This window comes from Chelonoidis abingdonii, chromosome 2 (genome assembly GCF_003597395.2).
Source record: "Chelonoidis abingdonii isolate Lonesome George chromosome 2, CheloAbing_2.0, whole genome shotgun sequence".
Classification (NCBI taxonomy): domain Eukaryota; kingdom Metazoa; phylum Chordata; order Testudines; family Testudinidae; genus Chelonoidis; species Chelonoidis abingdonii.
The window spans coordinates 180,362,418-180,387,949 of record NC_133770.1 but is presented as its reverse complement, the minus strand read 5'-3'; the positions used below and the strand labels follow the sequence as shown (position 1 = coordinate 180,387,949).

The window sequence follows — 25,532 nt, the reverse complement described above, 5'->3', positions numbered from 1 at the left end:
TACCATGTGGAGCTCACACTTGGAATCTTGTGATCTCAGACACGGCAAAGTCATCGAAATATGCTGTTGACTTTTTCGGTAAGGGGCCCCGGACATATGTTCAGAGGGGGCCATGTTCTTTGTTGCTACGGCCCTGGTATTTAGGCACTTATCTCCCACGGAAATCATTTCAGAAATCAATTTTATTTCAGTGGGAGTCAGACTCCTAAATATATTTAAAAATCTAGCCCTTACTGACAATTTCAATTACACTGCAAGGACTATTTAATATAGCACTTCAGTGTAGACCAGGGGTAGGCAAACTATGGCCTGTGGTCCACATCTGGCCCGCCAGCCGATTTAATCCGGCCCTCGAGCTCCCACTTGGGAGCGGGGTCTGTGGCTTACCCTGCTCCACACGCTCCAGCTCTCCAGCTGGCCACTCCGTGTCCATGCACTCCAGCTCTCTGGAGGCCACTCCGCGTGCATGTGGTGCGGCTCCACCTAGCTCCCAGAAGCAGCAGTATGTCCTCCCTCCAGCTCCTACGTGTAGGGGCAGCCAGGGGAGTCCACACGCTGCCCCTGCCCCAAGTGCAGCCCCCCCAGCTCCCATTGACTGGGAACTGCAGCGAATGGGAGCTGCGGAGACGATGCCTGCAGACATGGCAGCGCAAAGAGCCGCCTGGACACGCTTCTGTATAGGAGCCAGAGAGGGGGACATGCTGTTGCTTCTAGAAGCTGCTTGAGGTAAGTGCTGCCTGGAGTCTGCACTTCATAGCCCCTCCCATGTCCCAACACCCTGCCCCAGCGCTGATCCCCCTCCCACTCTCCTGCACCCCTCGGTCCCAGCCCGGAGCACCCTCCTGCACCCTAAACCTCTCATTCCCATCCCTACCCCAGAGCCTGCAGCCCCAGCCAGAGCCCTAACCCCCCCCAAACCCTGCCCCAGCCCAGAGCCCCCTTCTGCGCCCTGAACTCATTTCTGGCCCCACCCCAGAGCCCTCACCCCCGGCCAGAACCCTCACCCCCTCCACATCCCAACCCCAAATTTGTAAGCATTCATGGCCTGCCATACAATTTCCATACCCAGATATGGCCCTCGGGCCAAAAAATTTGCCCACCCCTCATGTAGACACTACCTTCACCAATGGGAGGGATTCTCCCATCAGTGTAGGTAATCCACCTCCCCAAGTAGCTAGGTTAACGGAAGAATTCTTCTGTCAGCCTAGTACTGTCTAAGCGGGAGGTTAAGTCGGGCTTCACTACGTCACTCAGGAATGTGGATTTGTCACACCCCTAAGCAGCGTAGCTATGGCAACGTAAGTTCCCAGTGTAGATAAACCCTTAGTTAGCTAACAGTTTTCTCATTTCCAAACTTGTCTGTAACATTTGGTTATAAAGAAAGCAGGCAAAGAGAAAGAGACTCCAAGGGATCAGGGCCCAATTATCAAATCAATCTGTAACCATGTGGCTGCAAACGGTGTGCATATAAACTGGAAAATTGTGGGTCTATGTACCCAATTCACATATACAGATATAGGCTTCACACTTGCAAGAACTCGGAGTGCAATTCTAAAAGCATTTTTTAAAATCTGGTCTCTGCTATCTCTGTAGAGATTTTGTATGAAAACATACCAAAGCGTCTGCAGAACACTCCAAAAATGGCACTCTGCTCCACAACACGCAGGTCGGCCAAAAGAGAGAGCTCAAGACCCCCGGCCACTGCATATCCACTTACTGCAGCAATCACTGGTTTGGAAAACTTTATTCGGGAAGGACCCTATCAAAATAAAAGATATATTAATACAGTCATACCACAGTGTACATACCAAAGACCCAATCCTGCAAACACTGTTGGATGTACTGCTTAATATAGGATGGAGGTTTATTGACTTCAGCAGCACTATGCCTTGTAATAAGCGTTTACAGAATTGGGCCATATCTAGGATGGCTGCAACCAGCACATCAGCTAATGCACCCATATATACTAACTTTGATTTATTATCTTGGTTTTGCTGTGATCAATTTACATTTTTATGATTACAGTCTACTCAGTTTATTAAGGATTGCTTTACCGGGCTATATCCCTGGATACCTAATTAGCCTAATGACTGCTGTTTAATCAGGACAGCAATAGCAAAACATTAATAAGACTTTTGTCCAGTGCCAGTGAGTTAAACTGGTGTTAAAACAGATGTTCACAGTAGTGAAATTCTAAGCTGCAGTCACAGAAGTTGTCCTTTATAGATTATGTAAAGCTGCAAATCAAATGATGACCTTAGATACATCTGTACAACTCCATGGTCTTCCAAACTTTACCTTAAATTTGAGTATGTACCACTGAGGCATAATATGAAGGCAAAAAGGTTATACAGGTGCAGCCAAGGGCACAATTTGGCTAACAGAACCTTTATTACTGGTTATGATGTGCAAGGTAGAAAGAGCCCACTTATACTTTCAAAGCCCATGTTGAATTTTTAGGGCTGACAGTAAGAAAGACATTTTACTTGTTAGCTGAGCAAATTTTGAGATCAGGGAGACAGTACACATGGAAGGAAGGAAATTCACTTTCATCCTTGATTTGTTTTATGTGTGTTCAAATTTCATAGTATACACTGCAATCATATAAGATTTGAAGGCCATAATTATGCATATTAGGACTGTATTAAGGATCAAGCATCAGTAATTTAGAGAAGTAGTCAGTTTGCTAACAGACCAAATGTAACCCACGGCTGTTAGTGTTAATACAAAGGCATGCCTCAGAGACTATTGGGCTCAGCAAGTGAAAGACAGAGGACTGCGTACTGTGACCTATTGCTTCTGTGGCTGTCTTTTAAAAACATGTTGCACTTAAACCACATCTTTCATCAGAGGACCTCAAATTCCTTTAGAAGGGCTAGTAAGTTTTGTTATTTATATTATAAAGATGGAGAAATTGAGGCACAGTTAAATAAGCTATTCACCCACTCAAATCACTACTCTTTCATGAACACAATTCAAACAGCAGGATTATTTTGGTTGTATATGTTGAGTCTCAGACAAGATTCTCAAAAAGACACTAGAATAACAACTTTCAGGAAGAAAGATTTCATTCTATTTGAGTTATACACCTTCATCTGTCAAAATGCTAAATAACTTTACAGATATGAGAAGCAGCAGCAAACTTCAGACAGGAATATGCACTATTCTATCCAGTGAGACTGATACCTTGATTTCGTCTCAACTGGAGAAGCCTAGTAACTTTATTGACCTTCATACTTCCTAAGATAAGAACAAAACTGACTCAATGTATGGTAAATGAATTCTGATACCCAAGTATCTAATTCAACATTTTGTTTTCTGAGACTATGGATTTTATCAATACATCACCATTAATGTACTTCTGGCAAATGTGCTGTATATGGAAACACATACCGTACATACTCGTTCATAAGCCGAATTTATTTAGTAAAAAAGGGAAGCACCAGAGAAGGGGATTGGTTTATGAAGGGGTATAGAGAGGGAGAGGTGGGGCACAGTCCCTCCCCCCACCATAGGGAGCAACAAAAGGCAGCAGAGCCAGAAGGGAAGAGGAGGGGCCAGAGTCTCTCCGCTTCTGGCCACGCTGCTCTCCCCACAGCCTCTGAAGCAGCTGTGCTGCTCAGCCCTGCACCCCAGAGCAGGGTGTGGCTGTGCCGCCCAGCCCACCGGAGCATGCTGCAGCTGCGCCACCCGGTGTGGCACTCCCCAGATAAGGTGGGAAGGGATGGGATGGGGATAGTGTGGGGGTCCCAGGCTAAGGGCTGGGTCATGTAGGGAATGGTCACAGGGGGTTACCCCCCTGACCCCCCTGCTCCCCCCACCCAAAAAAACTCCACATTTTCCCACTAGTTGCTGTCCCGGCCCGTCGGCGTAAGCAGCTGGTGTGTTGGGACACTTTGTTTAATTAGGTTTACTTCCGTGCCTCAGACGCTCGAGGTAGACAAATCATCTTGGCCGATCAGTGGCTTATGCTGATGGCCCGGGAGCCAAAGTTTGCTGACCCCTGAATTATAGGGTTGACTTATGAATGGGTCATAAAAATTTTCCATTTTTACTTATTCATCTGGGGGGGCGGGGGTCGGCTTATAAACGAACCAGCTTATGATCAAGTATATACGGTAAGTCTCTGAGTGCCCATATAAAGTGATGTTCAAAGCATTGAGCACAGCCATATAACATACTGAAAATAAAACACTTACCTAACACATCCACCTTACAAGTGGTCCATCTCTAGCAAACCTCCCTGGTGTACCTGAAGTTCTTATGTTTTTATATGGACTGCTCCCTGACCACCAGCCACAGCAAGTACGAATATAAAGATATTCATTTCTAGGAGGCACAATGCTTATGAAGTCAGAAGAAACTGTCTGTTTCTGAGCAAAACTGTGAACTCCTGCACCAAAGTCTTCATGGCAGAGATACCACGCAAATGGAGAATGACTGGGATCATATTAACACTGGTGAAAATCCAGCTTCCCAGACATGACTCAAGTACCTACATATGACACTGGGCCAAAGTTTTCTTTACCAAAAAATGTTTGATATACCATGCTGGAAAATAGTTAATAGTAGATCTGTGTATACTGTCTATCCCTCAACAGTCTCTGCCTACTGTATTTTCATTTGAACTACAAATGACCCTGTGCACACAATCATGTAATTCATATTTATATAAACAGAGGGTACAGTACATATAATTTCCAAGATGTCTGGGAGGTGATGCATCATAACTCAACGCCTACTTTTCATTTGGGGAAACAATCCCATTTGATTTTAGTTAACTTCAAAGAAGACAAGTATTTTTTCCTGTTTTTGGTGTCTGCAAGTTAACAGACATTTGTCACTTGTTTCCATAAATCAAGATTTTAAAGTTTTCTTGTTTGTTAAAAACAAAATGGCTGCCTCTCACACATATAGCAAAACAACTGAAACACGATATGATAAACTAGGCAAATACAATTTAGATGGGGCTACTATAAGGTGGGTGCATAACTGGCTGGATAACCGTACTCAGAGAGTAGTTATTAATGGCTCCCAATCCTGCTGGAAAGGTATAACAAGTGGGGTTCCGCAGGGGTCTGTTTTGGGACCAGCTCTGTTCAATATCTTCATCAATGACTTAGATGTTGGCATAGAAAGTACGCGTATTAAGTTTGCAGATGATACCAAACTGGGAGGGATTGCAACTGCTTTGGAGGACAGGGTCAAAATTCAAAATGATCTGGACAAATTGGAGAAATGGTCTGAGGTAAACCGGATGAAGTTCAATAAAGACAAATGCAAAGTGCTCCACTTAGGAAGGAACAATCAGTTTCACACATACAGAATGGGAAGAGACTGTCTAGGAAGGAGTATGGCAGAAAGAGATCTAGGGGTCATAGTGGACCACAAGCTAAATATGAGTCAACAGTGTGATACTGTTGCAAAAAAAGCAAACGTGATTCTGGGATGCATTAACAGGTGTGTTGTAAACAAGACACGAGAAGTCATTCTTCCGCTCTACTCTGCGCTGGTTAGGCCTCAACTGGAGTATTGTGTCCAGTTCTGGGCACCGCATTTCAAGAAAGATGTGGAGAAATTGGAGAGGGTCCAGAGAAGAGCAACAAGAATGATTAAAGGTCTTGAGAACATGACCTATGAAGGAAGGCTGAAAGAATTGGGTTTGTTTAGTTTGGAAAAGAGAAGACTGAGAGGGGACATGATAGCAGTTTTCAGGTATCTAAAAGGGTGTCATCAGGAGGAGGGAGAAAACTTGTTCACCTTAGCCTCTAATGATAGAACAAGAAGCAATGGGCTTAAACTGCAGCAAGGGAGATTTAGGTTGGACATTAGGAAAAAGTTCCTAACTGTCAGGGTGGTTAAACACTGGAATAAATTGCCTAGGGAGGTTGTGGAATCTCCATCTCTGGAGATATTTAAGAGTAAGTTAGATAAATGTCTATCAGGGATGGTCTAGACAGTATTTGGTCCTGTCATGAGAGCAGGGGACTGGACTCGATGACCTCTCGAGGTCCCTTCCAGTCCTAGCGTCTATGAATCTATGAATCTATGGTCCTGCAGCAATTTCAAGCCACGAAAATTGACTTTAGTTTCACTGAATTGCAAAAACCTTTCCATGCTGCACAGTTCTGTTTCCAAGTACGTACCATGGGACCAGGACCTTTGGTGACATCTTGTTCCAATTTTATTGAGGTTGGGTTGTGGGCCAGCTCTTTCAAATCATAACCAGCACAGAAATTACCTCCTACAAAACACCACAAAAATTAGATTCCGCAATGATGAATTCAGGAAAGCATCAGTGTGGGATCAGTGGAGCTCCAAATACTCACATTTTTTCCTTGAGGTTTGTCCAAGAGCTGCTTTTGGGGTGGCTCAAGGGACCATTTTCTTTTATTCAGAAGCTTATTTCACCCTGAAAGCCATGCTGAAAATGTGCATCAGACAATTTTTACACCCATCTAAGGAACAGCTCTGGATCAGAAAATTTATACATATATCTCAGACAAACATCATATCTATATTTCTGTCCATCCATTCAGCAACAGCAGCATTTCGCTACAACTTTCAAATGGGATTATTGATAGTGAAAGTGTAGTCACACCTATTGTCAAAGGTGCATGAAAATTTCCATTCTCAAGGGGTCATTTTCAGCTCCCTGCCTAGTGAAGCTGGTTTCAGGGCACCTGTGCCAGCCCAAAGTGGCATATAATGTATAGTAGATCCATCCAGTTTTATGAGAGACACTTAGGCCCAGATCCACAGAAGTACTTAGTACCTTAACTTCCACTGATTTCAATGGAATTTAGGAGCCTAAATAGCTTTCTGGATCTAGGTTCTTCATTTATTCTACCTTTAAATTTTTCTGATTCATTTTGAAGTTAATATTGTTGTCAAGTGTAAGACTTAATGGAGTCCTGGTCATATATCCTAGGGTGGTACAAAAAATAATAATTATTGTTATTATTACAGACATAGGGCCAGATCTTCAGCTGACACTAACTGGAATAGATTAATTGAAATCAGTATAGTTGTACCAATTTACACCAGCTAAAGATCTGACTCACACATTTTAATGATATCTCAACAGGATGTAGCTCTTCCATTATACCTGTCTTTTTCAGTTGTATAAAGGTAAGTCAGTGAAGACAAAGGATCTGATTCTTGTTTATACTAATGTCCTTTTCATCACTCTGGCAGCACAAAAGGGCCTTGAAGAGGGTGTAAAGCATATCTAAGATAGCAGAAGAAAAAATATGTAGATATTCTGAGAAATTTGCAAAACAATGTAAGGTCCAACAGTACCCACTGCCTGAAAGGCTACAACATGCCAAATGTGTCCATAAGATTGTACTTTTAAAAAGACATTGAACCATTTGTTTGAAAGCTAGTGGCTGTCATATTTTAAAACATTAACATGCACAAAAGGAGCAGAGTAAAAAATTGTCCAGGCAACCTTAATTTTACCATCTCGCAACCTGAGTGCTTCCCTTTGGACTCTCAACATTCTTTTAATGTCATTGTTTCTATTGACTAGACTACAGCTCACCAGGTACTGTTGAGTTACATCACTAATGAGGTGGAAAGACTTCTTAATACACCTCTACCCCGATATAACACCGAGAGCCACAAAACCTTACCGTGTTATAGGCGAAACCATGTTAAATCAAACTTGCTTTGATCCCCTGGAGCATGCAGCTCCGCCCCCCGGAACGCTGCTTTACCAAGTTATATCTGAATTCGTGTTATATTGGGTCGCGTTATATCAGGGTAGAGGTGTGGTAATGTAGGCTGATTCTCCAAATGGTTTATTTCCTTCATAGAGGCACATTATTTGGATAAGCATATGTATCAATCCATAGGATGTGGGATCCATGAAACATAAGAACATAAGAATGGACGTACCGGGTCAGACCAAAGGTCCATCTAGCCCAGTATCTGTCTACCGACAGTGGCCAATGCCAGGTGCCCCAGAGGGAATGAACCATTTGCCATCCTCTGACAAACAGAGGCTAGGGACACCATTCCTTACCCATCCTGGCTATAGCCATTTATGGACTTAACCACCATGAATTTATCCAGTTCTCTTTTAAACACTGTTATAGTCCTAGCCTTCACACACCTCCTCAGGTAAGGAGTTCCACAAGTTGACTGTGCGCTGCGTGAAGAAGAACTTCTTTTATTTGTTTTAAACCTGCTGCCTATTAATTTCATTTGGTGACCCCTAGTTCTTGTATTATGGGAATAAGTAAATAACTTTTCCTTATCCACTTTCTCCACATCACTCATGATTTTATATATACCTCTATCATATCCCCCTTAGTCTCCTCTTTTCCAAGCTGAAGAGTCCTAGCCTCTTTAATCTTTCCTCATATGGGACCCTCTCCAACCCCTAATCATTTTAGTTGCCCTTTTCTGAACCTTTTCTAGTGCCAGTATATCTTTTTGAGGTGAGGAGACCACATCTGTACACAGTATCGAGATGTGGGGGCGTACCATGGATTTATATAAGGGCAATAATATATTCTCAGTCTTATTCTCTATCCCCTTTTTAATGATTCCTAACATCCTGTTTGCTTTTTTGACCGCCTCTGCACACTGCGTGGACATCTTCAGAGAACTATCCACGATGACTCCAAGATCTTTTTCCTGACTCATTGTAGCTAAATTAGCCCCCATCATATTGTATGTATAGTTGGGGTTATTTTTTCCAATGTGCATTACTTTACATTTATCCACATTAAATTTCATTTGCCATTTTGTTGCCCAATCACTTAGTTTTGTGAGATCTTTTTGAAGTTCTTCACAGTCTGCTTTGGTCTTAACTATCTTGAGCAGTTTAGTATCATCTGCAAACTTTGCCACCTCACTGTTTACCCCTTTCTCCAGATCATTTATGAATAAATTGAATAGGATTGGTCCTAGGACTGACCCTTGGGAACACCACTAGTTACCCCTCTCCATTCTGAGAATTTACAGACCATTAATTCCTACCCTTTGTTCCCTGTCTTTTTAACCAGTTCTCAATCCATGAAAGGACCTTCTTCCTTTATCCCATGACAGCTTAATTTATGTAACAGCCTTTGGTGAGGGACCTTGTCAAAGGCTTTCTGGAAATCTAAGTACACTATGTCCACTGGATCCCCCTTGTCCCACATGTTTGTTGACCCCTTCAAAGAACTCTAATAGATTAGTAAGACATGATTCCCTTTACAGAAACCATGTTGACTATTGCTCAACAGTTATGTTTTTTCTATGTGTCTGACAATTTTATTCTTAACTATTGTTTCGACTAATTTGCCCGGTACTGACGTTAGACTTACCGGTCTGTAATTGCGGGATCACCTCTAGAGCCCTTTTTTAAATATTGTGGCGTTACATTAGCTAACTTCCAGTCATTGGGTACCGAAGCCGATTTAAAGGACAGGTTACAAATCTTAGTTAATAGTTCCGCAACTTCACATTTGAGTTCTTTCAGAACTCTTGGGTGAATGCCATCTGGTCCCGGTGACTTGTTAATGTTGAGTTTATCAATTAATTCCAAAACCTCCTCTAGTGACACTTCAATCTGTGACAGTTCCTCAGATTTGTCACCTACAAAAGCCAGCTCAGGTTTGGGAATCTCCCTAACATCCTCAGCCGTGAAAGACTGAAGCAAAGAATCCATTAGTTTCTTTTACTGTTTACTGTGTTTCTTAATTTGGGGTATACATTGAAGTTGGGCCTCTATTATGGTGTCTTTAAAAAGAGCCCATGCAGCTTGCAGGGATTTCACTTTAGTCACTGTACCTTTTAACTTCTGTTTAACTAACCCCCTCATTTTTGCATAGTTCCCCCTTTTGAAATAGACTTAGAAAGCTTTAGTGTGCATTTCAACATAAAGGTAATCTGGAGATATACCCATCTCCTAGAACTGGAAGGGACCTCAAAAGGTCATCGAGTCCAGCCCACTGCCTTCACTAGCAGGACCAGTTTTTGCCCCAGATCCCTAAGTGGCTCCCTCAAGGATTGAGCTCACAACCCTGAGTTTAGCAAGCCAATGCTCAAACCACTGAGCTATCCCGGTTTGCTTGAGATGCATCTATCTCAAGCAAACAGTTCTTTTTCAAGAATTGGGCAAACATCACCAACTCAAGACCATATCCTCATCCAGTCCTCCATTAATATCAATGGAGCTAAATCAATATTCAGCAGTTGAGAATCTGTCCCTCAGGTTTGTGGACTGAGATTTGAATTTAAGATCTGAAGCAACAAGGAGGAGGAGGGAGCCTATGAGCGTGTGGAGAAGATAAACTTGTCAGAGAACTTCATTTACTGATAAATCAGCCTGTTTTCTCTTTAATGGGATCACTTCTACTAATCCCATTTGTTATGAACAGTAAAGCAACACAGGGAGAGAATGGACACAGATGTTCTGAACTGCTCTGTGGAAGAAAGTGTCCATGCCAGGCAGCAATGCCTACAGAAAGCAGAAAGGGGGAGTTTAGGTAGAAGGTCTTCTGATTCAAAGTGGCTATGAAAATTCAAATAAATAACAACAAGAGTAAGAGAGATGACATCTCACATGAACAGCAGACCACAATTTGGGAATGTAGGCTACGAACAGCAGATCTAATTGATGAAAAAAGAACAGGTTTAGAGTGAGGCTGAAGTCTCTTTTTATTTTGTCCATTGGTGAAGTCATTCTTCATAAATGATGACAGGGAACAAAAGCAGATAAAGGGCTTAATTGTGCCTTATCGGCACAGCCCTGGATTGGGAGGGCACTGCAGAGCCACACTGCCCCAGAGAGAACACCCGAGAGGCATTTGCCTCAGAGATAACATTCTTCCTGTGTGTACAGAGATAGCATGCATGCTGCTATACACGCTATAGGGAGCTCCTGTAGTCAGTGTGCAGGGATACAGTCATGACCCTGTCTAGTCCCTGTACCCTCTGGGGCAGCATGTACACTGCGAGTAAGGATGGAGCAATCTTATCACTCCCCTAAGCACAAGGAGTGCAACTTAGGCTGGGCCTTGCCGGGGTAGTGGAAGAGTGGGGAGAGGATATTTGTGGCCTCACCCACACTGTGCACTCACATAAGGCTGGGCAGAATTTGCCCTTTAATTTTGAGATGATTTTGTTGGAACTCCAAAACCTCATTGGTAAAGAATCTGGAAGGAAGAGAGAAAAAAATAGGCAATAGTGTGATGATCTCTTGATAACATTCAATAATCTAATTGAACAAGATGAACTAAGGTAGTGTTTCCCTTACAAGAGGGGCTGCATGACAGCAGTTAATGCAGAAGCCTGAAAGGAGGAAAATATAGTAACTCAGGATGAAAGTTAGTTCCCAAGGAAGAGTTAAACACCTGACTAATAAGTGAATATGGAGAAGCTCTCTCGTGAAGGCAGTTATTGTGAGATATGAGAAAGGAGCAGTCCCTGAATCTGGAAAGCCAACAACTACTGTAGAGACACATATTGCTACTCAAAATCCAGACTGAGCTATGGTTAGAAGATAACTAAGAATGACATGTTCATTAAGTGCTATATTCACCTAGGAGTTACACAACACACTGACACAAAATTAAACTCTCTCTTCATTCAAATTAGCTGTGTGAATGAGAGGAAGGAAATATCAAGTCTAGGAATCTAAAAGAAATCCATGTCAGAAAATGAACTCTTGAGAGAAAAGCTTCATACAGGTTTGAATCAAACAATCCATGTTCTGGTTGAGGAAATTTCCCAAATCACAGCTGTAGAAGCATGACCCTGAATATGAATTACAGCCCTTTCTGCAAAAGCCAGATAACAGTGTTTAACAGTTGTGGTTAAGTAGGTTTTAAAAATGGTTGTGGCTGAACTGGGCTGTAAGCCGGTTTGGCCAGCCAGTGTGGACTGGACCCAAGTATACTAAAACTAGGTTAAAACATATGTTCTAGCCACAACCTCTGAACTTTCTGTAAGATTCCTCCAAGGGATGCTGCAAAACCAATTTCTGTTTTATGGTCCAAATCATTAGTCAATGCAATAGCATGTAACAGTGGGTATTAAATACTCTTAACATAAACCAAATGAGTGTCATTAGCTCTCCAACATTTCATCCAATAAAATAGTTTATGTGAAGCTGTGTAAGTTAAGCATCTCCATGACAATTTTCAAAACACATTTAAGATTGGGAAGATGAATAATGAAGATAAATAAGTGCAATGTAATTTTGTTTTAAAAATAGATCTCCCAAGACTGTCTCCCAAGACAAAATCATTTGTGAATGAGACACAAGGACAGCTTTCTGCAGTGCAGTATGACAAGTTATTGCACTCAGAGCTATATTAATACAGTAGTGTTTACAGTTTGGTAGTAGTGTAGACCTGTTTGCATTTCAGTTTTCAAACAAAAAAGAGAAAACATCAAGTTACTTCAGCATACACCATCAGCTTTTACCTATCGCAGATCAAAGGTCCTTGGGGGAAAGTGAGGGCGACACTGGTGGTGTTCACTATTCCAGAAATGGACTTCAAAGAAAAAAATCTCTACCCTGCACCAACTCTCCTGGTCTTAATTCTATGGGGGCCGAGGGCAGGAGGGAGAAGAAGATTCTCTCACAGCTGTGAGCAGCAACTAAAACTACTTCATGCCCACCACTGCAATCTCAAAGCTACCATAACCTCTACAGCACAAACTCCCTTAAGAAGGTCCAGTAGAGTCCTGTAGCCAGGGTTCAACTAGCAAACCTCCTACTCCTCCCCTGTGTGCTGGGGCACAGGCCTGGTCTACACTATGCGTTTAAATCGATTTAAAGAGAGTTAAATCAATTTAACGCTGTACCCGTCCACACTACAACGCCCTTTATATCGATATAAAGGGCTCTTTAAATCGATTTCTGTACTCCACCCCGACGAGAGGAAGTAGCGCTAAATGCGATTTAACATATCGGATTACGGGAGTGTGGACGGAAATCGACGTTATGGCCCCGGCGGTCATCCCACAGTGCACCACTGACGCTTTGGACAGCAATCTGAAACTCGGATGCAGCGGGCAGGTAAACAGAAAACGCCCCAACTTTTGAATTACTTTCTGTTTGTCCCAGCGTGGAGCTTGATCAGCACGAGGTGGCGTGCAGTCTCAAATCCAAAAAAGAGCTCCAGCATGGAAACATACGAGATACTAGATCTGCTCGCTGTATGGGGGAGACAAATCTGGTTGGATCAGAGCTCCGTTACAGAACACGAAATGCCAAAGCGTTTGAAAAAAAAAATCTCCAGGATAACACAGCGCTGCGTGATAACGCGTAACGGGAAGCCAGAGACTCAAATGGACGCTCATGGATGGAGGGGATAAACTGAGGGACTCCAGCTTATCCCACAGTCCACAGCAGTCTCTGAAAAAAGAGTTGCATTCTGGCGTGAGCTCCATGTCTGTAGGTTCAACCACAGCTGTCTGGCTTGTTCAGGAATAGCTCCTCAGTCCCCCACCACGTGAAAGGAAAAAAAGGGAAAGAAATCATTCTTGACTTCTTTCAATGTCACCTATGTGTACTTGAATGCTGCTGGTGACGCGATGCTGGCAGCGTGAAGAGCAGTCATCCGCTCTCTCCCCTCCCGGTGGTAGACGGTACATATGACTGATATCCGTCGTCGCATCAGCCCCGTGAGTCTCCTGGGCTGGCCTCAGGTGAGGCTGGCGGGGGCGCCTGGGTTAAAATGGGAATGGACTCCCAGTGACTCCCAGATAGATGGTACAGAACCAGCGGTAACTGTCTTCATCATAGACAACTGGGGGCTGAGTTCATCAGCCCTCCTCCCTTTCCTGTGTAAAGAAAAGATTCCGTACTGCCTGACTGTCATAGCCCGGAGGCTGCCTCCCCCTCATTATCTCACTAACAGTCTCTGTTTCTTAATTCCTGCATTCGTTATAACTTCATGACACAAATGGGGGGGACACTGCCACGGTAGCCAGGAAGGTTGGGGGAGAGGGGAAGCAACGGGTGGGGTGTTGCAGGGGCACCCCCTGTGGATCGGACATGGAGCAGCAGTGCTCTGGATACACTGGTCCTCTAATACACTTTGCCCCTTATTCTAGGCAGGACTGACTCCTATTTGAGAAACCCATAAGGGAGGGGATTGACTCAGTCCCAAGTGAGTCAATCCCAATATTTGCTTTTGCATTGCGCCCCCAGCCGATTTCAGCCCAGAGGCACTCATGATAGCAGCGGACAGACAGAGGGGGAGAGAGAAGCCGTCATCTCATTGCCAGTTGTTCTTCCGACAGTAGACGGTACGAACGACCGGTACCATTCTCTGCTTCATGCAAAAGCAAGTGAATGCCTACTGTGTAGCGCTGAGTATCGCCTCTCTCTCTGCCGCATCCCGTACACATCCGGTCCGGAAAAAAAAAGCTGAACGGGCTCCATGGGTTGCCGTGCTATGGGCGTTGCAGGGCAATCCAGGAAAAACGCGCGAAAGGATTGTCAGCTGATGTCTTTCCCGAGGAAGGAATGGACTGATGGACATTTACCCACGAACCACCCGCCGACAATAATGATTCAACCCAGAATTCCAAGGGTGGGGGAGACTGCGACGGGGAACTGTGGGATAGCACGAGGAGCCTACCACAAATTGCAACGCTTCAGAAATCGACGTCTAGCCTCGGACCATTGGACGCACAACGCCGAATTACTGTGCCTAGTGTGGCCGCATGAAATCGAATTTATAATATCAGTTTTATAAAACCGATTTTAGCTAATTCGATATTATCCCGTAGTGTAGACGTGGCCACAGTGTGCTTCCAGGAAGACTGGCTTTGTAAGGCACGAGAAATTCATACCCATGGCATGGAGCCCAGCCCCACTCCAGCCCCGGGGAACCACACAAGTTCCACTGCAGGCAGGCCACTTCACCTCTTCAAAGGAGTGTGTGCGAAGAATTTGCCTTTATGTCACCTAATACAATACACGTTATTCCTATATTTAAATCTGAGGTTCTATGAAGAGCAGCGAGGCCACCTAATCTCACATAGGTGCCCAGAGGCCACAAGTTGCATATTTATAATCATTTGGGCTGTGGCAAAACTAGACAGTGGTATCATATGCTAGCTGAGATTATGAAATAGCTTCTTAAAAAGTAAACATAGAAATAAAAATCTTTTGATGGTGAAAGAAAATGAAGAGATTGGTCTTTTGGCGCTGAAGATCCTGGTCTAATATCAGCATTGCACTGACTTTTTAGTAACCCTCCATATTCTCTTCCTTTGCGGATGCCAATGTTATGATTAAATACTGAATAAAGGCTGCATTCTCTAAGGATGTGTCATTTAAAAGAAAGTGAAGACAAAGTAAACAAGAATTCACTTCCAGGGTTCTCACCGGTGAATGCCAAAAACCTATTCACCCTTCCACCCCCTCCACTTTCTTATCACTGAAAGTGTGCCTCCTCCACACAGCTTCCGCAGCTGAAAGAGTGAATTCAGACCATTTCTTGCATGACTGCGGTATCGTTACTGCAGAGTGCTGGAACTGCTGCTTGCTGCTCCACCACAATGAAAATCAAAACATTGCAGCCCACCACATCTACTTTAATATTCCACTGTATGATGGACAGAAATCCCTTGCTGTCTCTAAAACATAAAAGACCACAGAGCAAGAACCTCCCTGATACAGTTTAACAGATGGAACCACTGTACAATGCTGCAAAATTCAATCATCTAATTTTCTCTGTTAAATCAGTTAGGGTGGCATAAGTAACCCATGTATATGTGCTGGGGATGTAAAGCTTTGAAATATACACACAACTTTCCTTTTTTTAAGTCTACACCACTTTCTGTAATTTTCCCAGGACTTCAGTAATACCACTGACTCCAGCCTAGCACCTCTTTTATATTTGAATAAGAACTGTCATGTATTAATAGTGAGTATGTATTAGCATTGTTAGCATGTATTCTGTATGTGCTAAGTATTATGCAGCCAAATGACCATCAGTCTGGAGACAGGGGACAGGTTAAAAAACAAACAAACAAACAAACAAAAACCCTAGGGTGAAGTTTTCAAAAGTGACTTGTGATTCTGAGTGCCTCAATTTTTGGGTGCCTGACTTGCAATACTTTAAAGGGGCCTGATTTTCAGAAAGTGGGCTCAGAACTTTCTGAAAGCTAAGTCCCTTTATGGTATCTCAGTTTTGGGCACCTGAAGTTTGAAGCACCAACAATAATAATAATAATCACAAGTCACTTTTAAAAATCTTGTTTTTTCAGAAAACACCAGAAAGACAAAGAATATAAGTGTTTGCCTGTAATACATGGTAGCGCCCAGTGATAGGACAGTCATTGCTTTTGTGCTGATAGTTGGTTTGGGAGTTAGGATGCTGAGTGAGAGGAATCATATAAAGGCAGACTGAGAAGCGAGAAGAGTGAGGCTAGAGAAACTATGAGATGTATGAACAGAGCCAATAAACCAAAGTCATACCCTCTGCAACTCTACTGAAATCAGTGAAGTTACACCAGGGGTGAATTTGGCCCAGTGAGTTTTTCTTGTAGTGAATAAGAGTTTTCTTGTAAAATGGGTGAGTCTGTTCTTGCTGAACCATACACATCTAAGAGCTCAATCATTACATACACTAGTATAAATTAAATAAATACACCTCTACCTTGATATAACGCTGTTCTTGGAAGCCAAAAAATCTTATGGGTGAAACCATGTTATATTGAACTCGTGGACCCCCTCCCCCCCGGAGCACTGCTTTACCACGTTATATCTGAATTCGTGTTATATCGGGCGGCGTTATATCGAAGTAGTGGTGTACCACAGAGAAGTCCACAAGCCCTGTTGCTTTTGATAACTCATTCCTGGAAGACAGAGTGTCATTGATTAAAAACTTAGTGGATCTGGGCCAGGGATGAGAGATTAAGTTAAAGAAAATACAAACTAATTAATTCAGCCAACTAAATCTTATTAGAGGCCCATGTCAAACTGAAGGCTGATCTAGGAAACTACCTGTTTAGTTTGGAAAAGTGTGACAATCTCCAAATACAAAACTCTAATGGCAGGTTGGGTATTTGACCTGTTCCTCCCCTGAGAAAAATAAATGTCTTCTCTCAAAAATGAGACATTGTTTTTATTTGGCCTCTCCTTATTTTGCTACCTCCATCTGACAATTCACATAAGTACTTTCATAAACTCTTTGAAGTTTAGAGTGGGTTTTTTTTCCCCCCCAAGTGCTGGATTTTATGTCTCAGTCATCCTAAATTCAACTGCAGCGCTTCCAAGATAAATGAATAAAGCAAGAAAAAACTGCACATGCATCTTAAATAATATGCATGTTCTCATTTCCTGTTTTGATTTTCAAATACACGTTCCTTGTCTTACCCTAGTCTGTGGGCACAATAAGTCATTTGTATTGGGCAAAATAAGTCATCATTTTTTTTTTGGCACCTAGAGAATAGTCTCAAATATAAAAGATTTCTCAAAAGTCACACAGCACCTGAGCAGTATAATTACAGTAAAAAGCCTCCAACAGCCAGATTCTCAGTTAATGAAAATCAATGGAGCTATGTTGATTTATACCAGCTGGGTATCTGACCCTGAAGCATAACTGTCATGATATTATATATATTTTCAAAGAACAAAAACAGGAATTTGTCTCTAGAGTTTCTTATTAGCTTATAAACAACTATTACTCAAGAACACATTTTACAACAAGCATCAAATGAATTCAGTTAGTTGTATCTAAAATATTTTACCTCTTCATAACTTTACATTCAGTGTATAAGTGAACATGTACATTGACACAGTCAAGAAACCATGAGTAATAAAGCCTAACAGCATCTAGCAGCATCTGGGAACGGCTGCTATTTTGCTGAAGAGACACCAATATAAACAGTGATGTTTATTAGAGAAAAGAGATTCTGACCAAAATCAGGTTATAATTAACCACTTCACTGCCTATGAAGGTATACCATTGCCAAAATGTTCAACGGTGATCATTTATTTTGGGTTCCTCCATGTTTAAATGCCAAGCCTGAGACAACTTCAGACTGATTTTTCAAAGTGTTGAGTATTCACAGCTCCTCTGGAAGTCAGCATGAGCATCAGAGGTGTGAGCGGCACCTCTGAAGTTCATGACCAACATGTCTCAAGCTGGGCACACAAAATACAAGGCATCCAAAAAAATCAGTGTCCACTTCACTGTTTGTGAAGGTATAGCATGAGTCCCAAAAAAATATTTTTTTTCATACCTGAGAGCCTGAAGGAGCAGGACCCTAATTAACGTTGATCCTACAAACATTTTACACACAAGTTATTCATGGGTATAAAGTTACTCACGTGTGCAAGTGTTTGCGGAATCATGCTTTTGGACGTAAATCATACTTCAACTAATCATTTATTCAGTCGTGTGTTTAGATCGATAAGGAGACATGCATGGGTTAAATAAACTCAAGAAGGCTTTTTCCATCACCTACCGTTCAAAAAGTTAGAGCCACGTACCAGACATCTTTGTAGAAATTAATATTCCATTTTTTTCAGAACTTAGAAGATTAATCTCAGGAGAAGAGAACAGCCTTGCGACAGTTTGGGAAATATGTTTGGGTCAACATATACATCCCTAGTATCATTTATGGTTGTAACAGCCATTGTGAATTAGATATCCATTTGGTGGCTGGGACCTGGCATGAAGTGAACAAACTATGTCTGGAGAAGTCAAACGGGGCCATTAACAACTGAATAGCTTTGCCCTGAATGGTCAATGGAGGTTGTTACAAGCAGAACCACTGAGTTTTAAAAACTCTTTGCCTAGCAAGCCTTGGGGGATTGGGGCACAGAAAAATCCCGGCACAAGGACAGAAAAAAAAAAGATGTTACAGATTGCTTTTTAAAAAGAGATGAGCACTTTGGGCAAGACAGTCAGCCTGCCACAAGAAACAGAGGACACAGCTAGAGAAGTGGGCACAGAACAGGCTTCCTCTTCCCACAAAGAAACCAACCAAAACCCTAAAAATTCTCAGAAGCAGTGAGGACTCTGGCCTCTGGGGGGCAGAAGAGGAATTGCATTGATATGTTCATTGTTTTGCCTGTAATTCTGCTGTGCTGTCTATGAGTAAAGTATACGTGTTTAAGTTCCTTAACAAAGTCTGTGCTCCCTACTTTAACTGCCACGTGTCCCCAAAGAGTTAAACTATAAACTAGAGCTTTGAGGAAACCATGCACAGACAGCAGGGGAGTTTCAGCACCGGTCTTGAGGCTGAGGGCAACTACACTGAGGAGTCCCACATCCCAAGAAGAGGGCCAGACAGGGAGTCTGCATGCCAGGAGCATGCCCTAGAGGCTCAGTCAGACAGTGACTGGACTCTGTCCAGACTCAGATGGTTGGAAAGCATGTTAGATTCAAACGTTGGGTCTAATTATAACAGCCTGGTGAACACCCGCTGGGGGGGGGGTGGGAGGGGGGAGAGAGAGGATTCCAGCCAGGGCTATAACAAATCTCACCTATTCCATGAAGCACAGCAACAGTTAGTGAGGTATCATCTTCAAATGAGGTGAACGCCTGAAGAAGCATTGCTGCAGTCTCCTGATTCACAGCATTCCTGGCTTCTGGCCTGTTAATCCCAGTTGTCATGATGGTTCCGTGTCTTTCAGTGACTACATTTTTCTTCCCTGTGTGGGGGAGAAGAAAAACAATCAGCGTAAAAGTATACTTACATTCTTTTTAGTAAGTCATTAATATATTAAAAAGGGGGTCTGAAAGGCTTAAAATGTTTTATTATTAGACGACAGAGACATTTAAAATAAACAGAGGTAAATCCAACATATTATTTTTACCACTTACATCATTCCTTCATGAACATTTTTAAACATTTTAATATATAGTATCTTTGCCAGGCTTGTATTTAAGCAACAGTAAATAAGGATAGAAGATATTTCCAGAGAATTAATAACAAAGACCAGCTGTGAAGAGCGGACAGTCTCAAGCACAGCTGGGGCATCACTCTTCTGGGTGTAATGAGCTGTGGTATCATTGTTATTGCTAAAAAATGAAGCAAAAAAGTTATTTTTAAATGCAAGAGGTAGTTTCAACTGGTATTGGAGATACAAGAAATTTCTACAGAATTAATGTTAAGCAAAGCAGGCAATCAGGTTGCTTAAAACACCCCTCAGTAACCCATTTTACAATAAACATTAACTTTTAATTAAATAACTAACGAGATTAATTGTTGAAAGTAGTAAATAATCATAACAGGTTTCAGAGTAGCAGCCGTGTTAGTCTGTATCCGCAAAGAGAACAGGAGTACTTGTGGCACCTTAGAGACTAACAAATTTATTTGAGCATAAGCTTTTGTGAGCTTCAGCCCACTTCTTTGCATGCATGGAATGGAACATATATTGAGGAGATATATATACACATATAGACAGGGCTGGCTCCAGGCACCAGCATTTCAAGCTGGTGCTTGGGGCAGCAATCTGCCAGGGGTGGCAGGCCCTGTTGTTTTGCTCCCAAGCAGCGCACCCAATTGCCACCGCGGTCCGTGTGCCCTTAGGGCGGCATGCGCATTTCCACTGTGGCGGCAATTCGGCAACAGCTTCTATGTTTACTTGTCAGCAGTGGCTTCAGCTAAATATAGAAACTGCTGCCGAACTGCCGCCGCCGCAGAAACGCACCTGCCGCCCTAAGGGCACACAAACTGCCCCCGCCGTCCACGGCGGCAATTCGGTGCACTGCTTGGGGTGGCAAAAATTGTAGAACCGACCCTCCATACAGAGAGCATGAAAAGGTGGGAGTTGTCTTACCAACTCTTGACAACTCCCACCTTTTCATGCTCTCTGTATGTGAATATATATATCCTCAATATATGTTCCATTCCATGCATCCAAAGTGGGCTGTAGTCCACGAAATCTTATGCTCAAATAAATTGGTTAGTCTCTAAGGTGCCACAAGTACTCCTGTAAATAATCATATTTACCTCAAGATACAGTAACTCTCTCTTTCTACCAAAATAGGAAACCAAGGGGTCCAATTCCGCTCTCAGTGTAAGAAGTTGGATTATTTACTGTCTGGGGTTTCTTCTAAGTGTGCGTACTGTACCCAGTACAATGGGGTCTCAGTCGTAGCTGGAGATTCTAGGCACTGCATGAATTTACAATGAGATATTCCAGAACAGCAGCAATGAAACTAAGTGCAGAATTTGGCTCAGTACCTGTAATTTTACATATATTCTAAATATTTTCATCGCATGTAACTGAAAATGTGACAGTTTTTCCTTTAAAGCCGTAGTCTATAGGGACCTGAAGTCCAGAAAAATAAATGTGACAGATTCTCAGCTGGTGTAAATTGGCTTCATTTCCCTGGTCTCAATAGAACAAATCCGATTTACAAAAGCTGAAGATCTGGCCCAGTTATTCACTTCTGATGGGACAGTCAGGAAGACCTTTATACCTGAGAGATCACATTTTTCCATGTTCCACACTACCATAGCTGTAATTTGCAGAGGTTCTTCCATATAAAGGAGAAAGGGGGGATGGGGGAGGTCTCCCAGCAGGATATTTGCTGTGAGGAGCGCTCAGCTTTGGAACCGAATTCCCCCATTGATCCAAAACAACCTGAGTCTGTGAACAGTCAGGGTATACTGCACAGTTATCTGTTTACACAAGTTTGGGAGGATATAAGGGAAGATGTTTGTGCACGAAGGGGCACTTGGGAGGCTTTATTTTATTACTATTTTGGGTACAGGAGAAGCTGTTGGCTATGCTTCTAAAGTTATTTTAAGTTATTGGCATAGGCTCCTAGAGTCCAGGATAGGTATTATACATTTTACATTGAAAGAAATAAGAACTGCTGTCAGATCGGCTAGAGACAGATAGAATGCATTTGAGGCTAGTAAAAACTTGTTTGACATATGTGATCTGATTGATTAATACTGCTCTAGATCTCAATATTGCTCACCGCTGAAGAGCCTAAACAGCAGAAGGCTACTAACTCATCATATCACTGTTTTAACCAATTATGAGCCAGGATTTTTCCCTTGGGATGTAACAACAGCAATAAGACACTCCACTTCCAAGGGACTGTTACATTCCTAGGGTGATTAAAGTAAAATCAGCCTTTATTCTCACAGTTTATGAAACATTTATGGCAGTTGTCATAAACAGATAGCTAAGGGTTAATGTCTATTTCACCTGCAAAGGGGTAACCAAACACCTGACCAGAGGACCAATCAGGAAACAAGATTTTTCAAATCTCAAGGAAGGGAACTTCTGGGTGTGTGTTTTTTGCGTTCTGTTGCTCTCGGCTCTGAGAGTGAACTTGCTCTCTTCAAGCTTTTCTAATCTTCTGTTTCCAAGTTGAAAGTACAAAGGTAGAAAGACAGTAATCTTCTATTGTTTTTTTTTTGTATTTACATGTGTGTAGTTTGCTGGAATGTTTTAAATTGTATTTCTTTTTGGATAAGGCTGTTTATTCATTTTTCTTTAAGCCAAATACCCTGTATATTGTCAACTTGATACAGAGATCATTTTTATGTCTTTTTCTTTCTTTTTATATAAAGCTTTCTTTTTAAGACCTGTTGGATTTTTTCCTAGTTAGAACTCACCAGGGAATTGGTGGGGAGGAAGGAAACAGGGGGGAAGGGAAAATCTCTTTGTGTCAGAGTTGCAAAGCTTACCTTTGCAGGGACTCTGACTGAGGGTGAAAGAAACTTGATCTCTCTGTGTTTGCATTTCAAGGACTTGAAACAGGGTGATCGTCCAGGGCCATCCAGGGAGGGGAAGCCTGGGAGGAAATTAAGAGGAGACAAGGGGAGGGGGTTATTTCCCTTTGTTGTAGACTCAGGGCATCTGAGTCTTGGGGTCCCCCAGGGAAGGTTTTGGGGAGACCAGAGTGCGCCAGACACTGGAAATCTGGCTGGTGGCAGCGCTATCAGATCTAAGCTGGTAATTAAGCTTAGAGGAATTTATGCTAGCATCTTATTTTCTGAACTCTAAGGTTCAGATCTAAGTAGGAAAGCTATGACAGCAGTCTACAGCCACCCCAAACTGCACAGATAGCATTTCATTTTAAATGCATGGTCATCCAGCTACACTTCTCAAGCTTGACTCTTTCTGAGTGAAATTCAACTGTGTGATGAATCGGCACAAATCCTCTGACCCACATAAATCCCACTTAAGGCCTCAGAACAGGACTTTACCCTTCATGAAGCATAGGGATTGGAGAAAAGAGCAGAATGGGGCTTAAGGATCAAGAAATTCACTGCTATTCAAAAATGAAACAGCAAGCTAGTGATGGAACTCAGTCAGTAGAGCACTATATCCAATAGCAGTTCTTTAAGAAAGAAGACGCTTGAGTCACCTGCTGTATCGTTTACCATTTTTTCATCATAGTTTCATTTTGTCCAGTGCAAGGTGAAGACTGTTCTCTAGGCAAAGCATCTATCTCATGAAGGAAACATAAACAGAGGTCCTGCAAACATCACTTCTCCAACTAGGATGCTATCCTTTAGTCTCCATTCTGTTGTATGCATCATCAGGTCAGATGCACTGGTACACTCAGCAGCTTTGTGCCACTCCGATGACACAAGGGGGCCATAAACCTGGCTGAAGTGGGTTACCAGCTGCTCTGTAACAGGGAAAAGCAGGCAGAGGGTAACACTAAATCGGAACCATTGCTTCAGCATACAGTACAATGCTGTTTTTCATGCTGAGGTCAAATTTCCAACAAAAGAAATGGAATGTCATCAAGACACATGAAAACTTGGGTCCCCAAACAATCAAGAATTCCTATTTTGGTTTTCAAGTTTAATAAATAAACTGCTCAGAGCCTCCTATAAATCAGCTTAGAATCTGCAGCTCCCACATTGGGACACATTACTCAGAATCTAATGCTGATCCTTCCCAAAAGAATAATTCGTCCTAGAAATGGACATTTGATATGACCCCAAAGCCCTGGAAGCGAAGGGAGTTATTACGGATCAGCGCCTAAACCGTGGCATTTACTAAGGGCCATGGGGTGAGGGGCTTCCTAAAAACCACGCAGGCTCCGAGACGCTTTACAGCGCTTGTAATCCAGCAACGTGGGCGCGGCTGCAGGCGCGAAGCAGCGGGGAGGGTCCGGCTGCAGGCTGCCCTGTGGGTTCTCGCACTGCAGCGAAGGGGATGGAGTGGCTTTGCCGCTCCCATGCGCGGGAGGTGACGGCAAGCGAGTTCGCTTCCACATCGCACGCTCTGGTGTGCGGCAGCGGCGGCGGCGCTGATCCTCCCTGCCTCCTTCCACCCCGTAAGCGTTCTCCCGTCAGCAGCCCAGTGAGCACTGCCCTCTGCCGGGGACGCAGGGACACAAACCTTCGTCTCCCGGTGTCCCTGCTCCTGCTGCAGCCGAGGAGGAGGAGGAGCAGGTCTCCCTGGCAGAGGCACCTGCTGCTGTTGCCGCCTGGCTCCTGCCCAGGGCCTCGCTGAAGAGGAGGCGCGCAGGGTTACGCATGAGCTGCCTGGACATTCCCCCCAGCGCGGGCAGCAGCACGATTCCGAAGCCAGGATCCGCGCAGCGCTTCCCCCGGGCACTCGGATGGTGCCAGCGCGCAAGGCGCGGCGCAGCGAGACCCAGCTGTGACACGCACCCACTGACCAGCTCCCAAGTGGGCTGAGCGGCTGCTGATCTCTGCTGTCTTTCAAAATGGCCACGGTCCCGTTGTTCCCTCCCCCTCCCATTTGTCTCGTCACCACTGAAGCTGCAGGCTGCCCTGAGAGAAGATAGTCGCCTCTTAAGCTGTCAGGGGCGCGGAGGGCCATTGTGGAGGCAGCTGTAAATGGAGCCAGTCGGTGCCGATCTCTGGCATGTAATAGGAGTATCGATCATTGTTAGCCCCTGGACCCAGATCATGCGATGGTCCTTGAGCCAGGAAATACAGAGTCCAGTCTTCTGCTGGGTGTGCCAGCCCTTATTCCAGCCCTGCTCTGTGAGAGAGCAGGGGAATGTGCTCCCTCCCTGTCAATATCCCCTGCAGAACTGCCCCCTGTTGCTGCTGTAGGTGCCATCTTTATACTAGGCACTGTAACAACTGCATGACACTACATTGGTGGCAGTGAGTCTTAATGAACTCTAGAGAAAGTGACCGGGATTAAATATTAATCTTTGCAAGTTAGACACGCATTGCTGATTTTTAATCTCTGTTTGTATTGCCCTCTGACACCTTTACTTGCTGAAAGGGTTATGTCACTTTAATTATACCAGGAAAGTTAAAGCAGTGCAACCCCACCCTCTGTTGTACCTATTGGGTTTCCGGGCCCACCCTCTGTTGTAGACACAATTATTCCAGGATACTGTTTCCTTTCATAGAAGAGAAATAAGCCATAGTAGTAAAACAGCATCTTTGTACCACTCTAACTAGGAGTTTGTACTGCAACGCTAGGAGTAGTATCACTATTCCAACAGTGGCGCTGAAACAATTTTTATAGTGGGGGTGCTGAGATCCATTTAACCAAACTGTAAACCCTGGTATATGATGGAAAGCATTTCAAGACAGGGGGTGTTGCGGCAGCCCTAGTTCTAGCACCTATGTTAATTCCAGTAAAA

At 43.3% G+C, this 25,532-nt stretch overlaps 1 protein-coding gene across 1 annotated transcript in view; it reads right to left on the bottom strand.

Annotated features, from left to right (window-relative positions):
• The window catches only part of LOC116818024 (enoyl-CoA hydratase EchA19-like), a 47,203-nt gene extending 22,569 nt beyond the window's left edge, over window positions 1–24,634 (bottom strand). The window contains exons 1-4 of the mRNA XM_032768607.2: window positions 24,302–24,634; window positions 19,460–19,627; window positions 6,147–6,244; window positions 1,615–1,759 (exon numbers count right to left, since the gene is read on the bottom strand). Of these exons, the coding sequence (XP_032624498.1) occupies window positions 1,615–1,759; window positions 6,147–6,244; window positions 19,460–19,627; window positions 24,302–24,455 (565 nt within the window). The 5' untranslated portion in view covers window positions 24,456–24,634. The remainder of the gene's footprint in view (window positions 1–1,614; window positions 1,760–6,146; window positions 6,245–19,459; window positions 19,628–24,301) is intronic.
• Between the last annotated feature and the right edge of the window lie 898 nt (window positions 24,635–25,532).